The sequence below is a fragment of the Otolemur garnettii genome, unplaced genomic scaffold, assembly GCF_000181295.1.
Source record: "Otolemur garnettii isolate 467f Iridium unplaced genomic scaffold, OtoGar3 scaffold00193, whole genome shotgun sequence".
In the NCBI taxonomy this organism is placed as follows: domain Eukaryota; kingdom Metazoa; phylum Chordata; class Mammalia; order Primates; family Galagidae; genus Otolemur; species Otolemur garnettii.
In genome coordinates, this window is record NW_003852588.1 from 1,240,102 (window position 1) to 1,249,471 (window position 9,370).

General features: G+C 36.5%; 1 protein-coding gene across 1 annotated transcript in view; it reads left to right on the forward strand.

The window, feature by feature from the left end:
• The window catches only part of NDUFV2 (NADH:ubiquinone oxidoreductase core subunit V2), a 30,630-nt gene that overhangs the window by 15,807 nt on the left and 5,453 nt on the right, over positions 1-9,370 (forward strand). The window contains exons 3-7 of the mRNA XM_003801000.3: positions 801-863; positions 956-1,072; positions 3,184-3,352; positions 5,191-5,300; positions 7,880-7,956. Of these exons, the coding sequence (XP_003801048.1) occupies positions 801-863; positions 956-1,072; positions 3,184-3,352; positions 5,191-5,300; positions 7,880-7,956 (536 nt within the window). The remainder of the gene's footprint in view (positions 1-800; positions 864-955; positions 1,073-3,183; positions 3,353-5,190; positions 5,301-7,879; positions 7,957-9,370) is intronic.

Here is a 9,370-nt window from a genome sequence, read left to right on the forward strand (position 1 = left end):
GCCACCTTAGGTGTATGTGGCTGGCGCCTTAGCCAGTTGAGCTATAGGCGCCGAGCCTAAGTAATGAGTCTTAATGTTTTTTGGTCACAGATCCCATTGACAAGCTGATATCTTTTCTTTTGGAAAAAATATACATATGTTCACACTCAAAATTTTGTGTCTTAATTTTTTTTTTTTTTTTTTGAGACAGTCTCACTGTGTTGCCCCTGACAGAGGGCTGTGGAGTCACAGCTCACAGCAACCTCAGACTTGGGCTTAAGCAATTGTCTTACCTCAGCCTCCCAAATAGCTAGGACTACAAGCACCTGCCACAACACCTGGATATTTTTTTGTTGTAGTTGTCATTGGTGTTTAGCAGGCCCGGGCTGGGTTCGAACCCACCAGCCCCAGAGTCTGTGGCCAGCACTCTGGCCACAGAGCTATGGACGCCGAGCCTTGTGTCTTAATTTCATAAGGCTTCTTGTAATTGGTATTGTTTTGGTAATTATATTAGAAGATCCTCTTATCTAATGAAATTAGATAATACTTTGTTATTTATTTTAGTGGTCCTAAAGCTACTTCCTTTAACCTTTAAAAAATGCTTCCTAAAACTTTTCTAAAATTTTGAGTTCTGTTAACTTTGGTAATCATACTCATTTGTGTGTCTAGTCATTCTTTTTGATGGAAGGATAGATATACTATGTCATGTTGTAATTAAAATGGAGAGACTAAACAATCAAGTGATAGTATAGTGATATATAGTGTTATTCAAACTTTGAGAGAATTTGGATAAGTTTGAAAAACCTTTTTTCTTTGTATAGCACAGAGATACTCCTGAGAATAACCCAGATACTCCATTTGATTTCACACCAGAAAACTATAAGGTATGACTAAGTTAACATTATATCATTATTAAGTTACAGAATATTTAGTAGTTTTCATATGTATAAAGTGAGTGATTTCCTTTTTTATACAGAGGATAGAGGCAATTGTAAAAAACTACCCAGAAGGGCATAAAGCAGCAGCGGTGCTTCCAGTCCTGGATTTAGCTCAAAGGCAGCATGGGTGGTTGCCTATCTCTGCAATGAATAAGGTACTGGTTCATTTTTGCCTTAGTTGGAAAAGAGGAGAGATTGTGTATGATAACTTCCTTATGTAGAGATTACCCTGATAATCTCCGGTGTCAGAATCTAGGAGTTTGGAGCCCTTTAGTCATTTATATATTTCCTTGAGTTGTATTTGTTTTTTTTTTGTTGTTGTTGTTGGTTCCTTTAAGCTTTCTATCCTTGTAGAAGATAGAAGTATTATGGTGAAAGAAGGTTTTATGAGGGGCCTGGACCAGATGCAGTGGCTCATGCCTATGTTCCGGGAGCTGACCTCAGGAGGTTGAGACCAGCCTGATCAAGAACAAGACCCCTTGTCTACTAAAAACTAGAAAAACTAGGCAGGCATGGTGTGGGCCCATGTAATCCCGGCCTCTCTCAAGGAGGCTGAGGCAGGAGGATCACTTGAACTCATGAGTTTGAGGTTGCTGATACCACAGCACTCTAACATGGGTGACAGAGTAAGACAGTGTCTCTCCCCCCCAAAAAAAAGTTTGAGAGAAACAGTTATAATAAAGATAAAAGATCCCAAATGTGTAAAATTTAGTGTCAAGATATCCTGAAAATTAGCATAACATTTAAACATTAGAAATACAGGGAAAAAGGATCTGAGTATAGCTAGTATGAGTCTTTTTAGTATTTTACACCTTTGATTGTAGGCTTTAATAAAAATTTATGTAATATGTAGTATTTATGCTACCTTGAAACCAGCAATCTTCAAAAATGCTATGGGTGACCCATTTTGGCTAATGATATGAAGTTAGTCTATTTATTTATACATATTTTAAGATTCATTTATTTTTCTAATAGCTTTCAGTAGTAATCCAAATTACGAGTTTATTTATATCCTAATAACATAATTACATTTGTGTGGCAATATAGTGTATGTCACTAAGACATAGGGAGGTGTGTGGGAGAATTCCAGGGGAGAATTTTTTCAAATTAGACAAATCAGGGCCTCTGTCCAGGTTTGTTAAACTACTGCAGTAGTAGGGCTCTAGCAGGTATATTTTGGTAAAGAGCTCCCCAGATTCAGACACATTCCTGATTTAGAATCACTGGATTAAATAGCACAGCTAGTTTGTGTGTCATAATTGAGCCATGATTTGATGTCTTTTGAGAATACATTTCCTTTAGAATTCTTGATAAAGTTCTACATTTTTTTCATCTGAATTCATTTAATGACCTTTTATGTTAGAACGTGGACATACTATGTATAATATGTATAATTTTAGGAGTGTCAGATAGGAAGTCTTAATGATATTAGGCCACCTAGAAAGTTATAGCTAGGATTATAGTCGTGATCGACTGTACAAGGAGCAGCCCTAGCAAACATCTAGAAAGCCTTGTTTTCCCTAATAGAATTGCTGACTAAGAGAGGCATGCTGAGATAGTGGCCCTCGTAGTCCTGAACCCCAGGATATCAAAATAGGTATTTTCTATTCATACCTTGATACAAAGGGTTGGGAAGTACTTGTCTATTATATCCAGCTATTGAAAGAGTATTGTGATATGAAATGTAAGTTGTGTTTTGGATTATTCTGGAGAAGTGTATGTGTGATATGTAGTAGAGATCTCTAAATGTAGATATGTAAACAAATATGGGTTAATAGCTTTGATTCTCAACCTTTTTTCTTTTGCAGCATCATTTGCATGTACTATACCTTACAAGTAATATCAAGGCTTTTTTGAAAAATTGTGTAGGGTTTTAAAAATCCAATTGTTTACTTTATTGGGATTTGACCACTACATTTTTGCTATTTAGACTATTAAAATTACAAAATATGAGTCGATCAAAGTAGAAATTCTTAATAATGAAAGACTGAAAAGATTAAGGGAAAAAGAATATCCTTTTTCAGAAATGAGGAGTGGGGTAGAAGGAGGAGGAAGTCTGTGATTCCATTTCTGTGCTCTGTGTGATTTAGTGTAAGATATCTGCAAAAATTGAAGTGTTTATATCTTGTAATTATCAAATACAAGAATGTTTTCCACTTTTGAAGAACTTTACTGTTTTTACCAAATTGAGGCAGTGTTGAAATTACACTTTTTACAACATATCTAAAAAAATCAATTAATATTTTAAAATGTCCTAATATTTTAGGTTGCAGAAGTTTTACAGGTACCTCCAATGAGAGTATACGAAGTAGCAACTTTTTATACAATGTATAATCGAAAGCCAGTGGGAAAGTATCACATTCAGGTCTGCACTACTACCCCTTGCATGCTTCGGAACTCTGACAGCATACTGGAAGCAATTCAGAAGAAGCTTGGTATGGGATACATTATATTGTAACTTTGATAAAAAGTAAAATTGTCTTTATAGATTGACATATTTCTATCTTCTTGGTGTTTCCAACTTCCACCAGCTTCTTGGATCTGTTACCTCCCCAGTAGAATGTTGTGCCCGCCTTTATGTCTTCCAATTTTGTGTTCTACCTTAGTTCTTAGCCTCAAAGCTGAGTTATCTGTTATCTTTTCTTTCTAAATCATTAAGTTTGTTTGAAAAGCTTCTAGGAGTATTAAAATTTTTGTTGTTTAGAAAATTGTTTCACTTACTGTGTGATAGCATGTGACATGTAAAAAATGACTATTATTATGCATATATTCTTCCAAAGCAGCCATGGAACAAATAAGAGTTTAGTAAGAATGCTTCAGGAAGGGGCATTTGAAATAGGTGTTATTATATAATAGTAGCTTTTAAAAGGTTAGGGTTAGGGTTAAATGGGGATTTTTCAGTACAAAATGCCATTGCTGCATTTATACCTATGTATGTCAAATGCAAGAAAAGGACTTATCCTTTAATTTTGTTACTAAGTATACAGTACTTGCATGTTGTAAAAATAGTTGGGCAGTATTGAAATATTCGAACAGAAAGTTGAAGTCAGCTCAAAATCCCACTCCTCAGCTGTAATGTATAAATTCTGATAACAGTTGGGTGTATTACAGATTTTATATCATATTGATTATTCAGTATATAAATATACTGTGTCTATGTTTGCTTTTTATACTTTATTTTGACTATCTTTCTATAGCATAATATATGTCTGCTTCATTTTTCTATTATAAATTAAGTTACTCTGCAGTTACTTTCATGTACATACATCTTTGCATAGTTTGCTTGTTAAATACTGAGGTTATTTACAAGAAGTAGAATTGGTGGGTTAGACTTTATTATATTTTTTCCAAATTGCCTTCCTTAAACATATGAGAGTACCCATTTTCTTCACAACCTTAATAATCTTTGACATTAGGTATTTTCCGAGTTTTTGCTAATCATATAGTGTGACTGATTTTAGTTTATTTTCACAATCAAAATGAAAATATAGTCTGATGCACTGCTATATAATAACAAACACTAGAGATGGGTTTGTTGAAATTTAATTGTTTTTTAAAGGAAGACATTTGCTTAAATCCTTGCATGGGCTGTGCCTCATGCCTATAATCCCAGCAGTCTGGGAGTTGAGATGGGTAGATTTGCTTGAGCTCAGGAGTTTGAGACCAGCCTGACCAAAAGTGAGATCCTTTCTCTAAAAATAGCTGGGCATTGTGGCAGGCACCTGTAGTCCCAGCTACCCAGGAGGCTGAGGCAAGAGATCACTTGAGCCCATGAGTTTGAGGTTGCTGTGAACTACAATGCCATGGCACTCTACCAAGGGTGACTAAATGAAACTGTCTCAAAAAAAAAAAAAAACCCAGCACTCTGGGAGGCCAAGGCAGGAGGACTGCCTGAGCTCAGGAGTTCAAGACCCAAAAGTGAAACCCCCTATCTCTAAAAAAAATAGCTGGGCATTGTGGCAGGTGCCTGTAGTTCCAGCTACTCAAGAGGCTGAGGCAAGAGAATTGCTTGAGCCCAGGAGTCTGAGGTTGCTGTGAGCTGTGATGCCTTTGCACTCTACTGAGGGTGATAAAGTGAGACTCTATCACAAAAAAAAAGGAAAAGCAATCCTTGCCTGTTCTAATTACATAAAGAATATTTTTCTTTTTTTTAAAGAAATGTAATACTCTTAAATATTTACTGTGTATCTCTGTATTATGGGTTTTCTTTTTCTTAAATTGAATTTCTGTTAAAATATAACCTGGTCCTAATGGAGATTATTTATGTTTTTAGGAATAAAGGTTGGGGAAACTACACCTGACAAACTTTTCACTCTTATAGAGGTGGAATGTCTAGGGGCCTGTGTAAATGCACCCATGGTTCAAATAAATGACAACTATTATGTGAGTATTTCATTTAATGTAAGTTTAAGTTGTATGTCATATTTAAAATACCTTAAATACTGATTTTGTGTCCTGTAGATGTTGGTTTCTGAATTGGGCTCATTTAGAAGAATCTTTTGGCACAAATACCCAGGTTTTTTTTTTTTTTTTTGAAACAGCCTCAAGCTGTCCCCCTGGGTAGAGTGCCATGGCATTACAGCTCACAGCAACCTCCAACTCCTGGGCTCAAGCGAGTCTCCCGCCTCCGCCTCCCAAGTAGCTGGGACCACAGGCGCCCACCACAGCGCCCGGCTATTTTTTGGTTGCAGCCATCATTGTTGTTTGGCGGGTCCGGGCTGGGGATTCGAACCCTTCACCTTAGGTGTACGTGGCTGGCGCCTTAGCAGGGTGAGCTATAGGCGCCGAGCCAATACCCAGGTTTTTAAAAAATTATCTTTAATTTAACTCTAGAGGATAACAAAAGTTTTAAACTTCTAAATTATGAAAAATTTAATAATTTACATGTTAGTATACAAAATAACCTTGGCATAGTACCTATAAAGACTTAACAGATAAGACTTAACATTTTGCCACATTTTACGTTACATTTAGGTATTATAATTATCATTGTTATCATTTATAGAAATAAGCTAGATATATGGTGAAGCACCCCCATCCTAAGTCTTTCATCCCCCAGGATAACCATTATCATAAATTTAATGTGTATTTGTCTCATACATGCTTTTTAATTTTTTTCTATATATGTATGCAGCCAGACTAATAGCACTTGTTTTAAAAATTTTATAGAGATGGTATCATACCTCTCAGTACTATTTTAGCTGGATTTCATAAGTTTTGCTTTTTTTTAACTGAACACTCTTCTGTTAAGTTTTGCATTTTGGTTTCTTCTTTGACCTTTGACCTTTTAAAAAATGTTATTACTAGTCAGATACGTGGAGTCTTGTTATCTTTTTAAAAAATCACTTCCACCCTAGTTATATCATGGTCTCATTCAGGTAATCTTGTTAGCTCATATTTCTTAGAAATTTGTTTATAGAAGTTCTTTGAGGACAGAGCGAAGTAGATTCTTCAAGAGGGATCTGTGGCTGGGCACAGTGGCTCACACTTACAACCCCAGCATTTGGGGGGGAGGGGGCAAGGCAGAAAGGTCACTTGAGGCCAGGGATTAGAGACCAGTCTGGGCAATAGTCAGACCCCCATTTCTACAAAAAATTTTTAAAAATTAGCAAAGTACACTGGTGGCCCAGCCAGAGCCTGGATGTTGGACATTACAGAGAACTGTGATGATTCCATTGCACTCTATCCCAGGTAACAGAGTGAGACCCTGTATAGGGGGAAAAGAAAAAAAGGCAGGGATCCTCTCTTGCTCCTAGAAGTATCTACTTGCCTAGGAAAAGCCCCTTCCCTCACTCTCTCTGTCCCCTATGTCTCCTCTTCTCTTCTAGTCCAAAAGCTCCAGGCTAGCAGTTTTCTTTCAGGGATAGTTTAATTTCTTTTTTTTTTTTTTTTTGAGACAGAGTCTTGCTCTGTCCCCCTTGCTAAAGAGCTATGGCCTCAGCCTAGCTCACAGCAGCCTTAAAGTCCTGGGCTCAAGTATTCCTCAGTAGTCTCCTGCTTAAGCCTCCTGAGAATCTGGGACTATAGGTACATACCACCATGCCCAGCTTACTTTTCTATTTTTAGTAGAGACAGGCACTTGCTCTTGCTTAGGCTGGTGTTGAATTCCTGAACTCCAGGGCTGCCTCAGCCTCCTAGTGCTGTGATTACAGGCATGAGCCCTGTGCCACACCTCTAGTTTACTCTTATATTAACGATACAGCATTTGGAGATCTTAACTTTGTATGGTTTCGACGGTCTCTTGTTAAGAATCTCTTGGGCTGGCTGGGGGTTTGTCCCTTCAGAGCTCCTCTAAGCTTTGAAATCCTGAAGCCAAGTTTTGCTTGGTGTTCCATTTGTCCAAAACATGTTTCCACTGAATTTTTGGACTCTGAATTTAAATAGGAATTAGTCAAAACTTTGCAAATAGCATTAGAAATCTAAATACAGCAGCTATAGATGGATTTGTCTGAAGAGATAGAAATTGTTTCAGTTAGTAGTCAGAGCTTTGATAAGATTATGGAGAGATACTAGGTGTCTACTTACAAGTTACTAATTATTCTTTGTATCCCATAATTTTTCAAGGATTTAGCATTTATTGACCATATGCCTTGCATTGTTCTAACTTACATATTTTCTCATTTAATCCTCAAAAACACACTGAAGTAGGTCTGCAGATAAACAAATTTGGGGAGGCTGAATAATTTGAACAAGATTGCTAGTAAGTAGTGGGGCTGGATGTAAATGCAGACGTGTTTCACTTCAAAGCACTACTATGTATTGTCTCTTCAGCTACAGCTCTTGTTGCAGTTTATATTTAGCGCTATATGCTATATGTAGGAATTATTCAGTTGTTGCTACCTTGGTAACTATCTTGTGAGCTGAAAGGCAGGAAGACAATAAAATAACTGGTTTTAGGGATTTACAGACTCAAGCAGTATGAAATAATTTCAACATGACTGTTGTAATTTGTTTTTTCCTAGGAGGATCTGACACCTAAGGATATTGATGATATTATTGATGAGCTTCAGGCTGGCAAAATTCCAAAACCTGGGCCAAGGTATGCTTTTGTTTATATACATATAATAAGTTTTAATGGCTTAACCTAAACTAATCTTTCACATAAACTTAATTTAAAAAATTTTATATCCTAAGTTCATAGGAATTGGCAAGAGCTTTGGGTAGTATCTAGAATAAGATTTTTTTTCCCCCTAAAACCCTATTAGATGAGCATTTGAGTATTTACAGAGAAGGAAAATTTACTACAAAGAGAATCTATTCCATTTTATAAAAATTGATGCTGGTAGAAGATTGACTCAAAGACTCTAATTTCCTCCTAAAAATTTAATTCTGCCCTTTGTAGCAACACAATATTTTTTGTTTGTTTGAGACAGGGTCTCACTGAGGTTGGAGTATAGTGGTGCAATCATAGCTCTCTGTCGTCTCAAACTCCTAGGCTCAAGCCATCTTCCTGTCTCAACCCCCAAGCAGCTGGGTATGCGCCACAATGCCCAACTAATTTTTCTATTTTTTATAGAGAGAGGCTAGTCTTGAACTCTTGGCCTCAAGTGATCTTCCTTCCTTGGCCTCCTAAAGTGCTGGGATTACAGATGTGAGCCACCACACTTGGCCAACACAGGATAGTTTTGATATCTCTTCCAAATGATAGCTGTTAGTTATTTAAAATAGCCATTTTGTCTTCTCCATATCTTTTTCTCAGATTGAATATTCACAGTTCTTTCAGTTTTTTTCCTTATGTAACACAACTTTAGTCTCTGTCCTCTGTGGGTTTTCTAGTTGGCTCTGGTGTCTTTAATGTGGTACTTAAATTAATTGTACTATTTAAGATATGTACTTAGTAGCATAGAGGATTATGGGGCTGCCTCCTTTGTTCCAGATATTACATTTGTAATAATGCAGCCTAGTTACATCAACCTTTATTTCAGATATATTTCAGATATAGGTTGATGTAGGTTGACACAGATATAGGTTGACACAGTTGATTGCATTTCATAGTCATCTAGAATGCCTAGATCTTTTTATATTGATCCATTGCTTATCCGGGTTGCTCCCATACTGTAGTCGTGTCATACTAATTAACTTTTCTTTCAATTATGAACTGAATTATTATGAATTATTACTGCTATTTCATATCTAAGTGTTCAATTACTCAAAATTCTTTCTTAATAATACCCAGTGTTTTCATGGTTTTTTATGTTGTAATCCCTCTATAAATATTTTTTCTACTTAATGTCTTATAAACTTTTTCTTCTCTTAACATTTTGGTAGGTTTTAATGGCTGTGTTTTCTGATATTTCAAAAGAGCTATTTTGTACTCTTTATTTTCGTTTTAAAATACTTCTTCCTAAGTTTTATTGAAAATAACAATTATTGGCTCGGCGCCTGTGGCTCAAGCGGCTAAGGTGCCAGCCACATACACCTAAGGTGGCGGGTTCGAATCCCCAGCCCGGGCC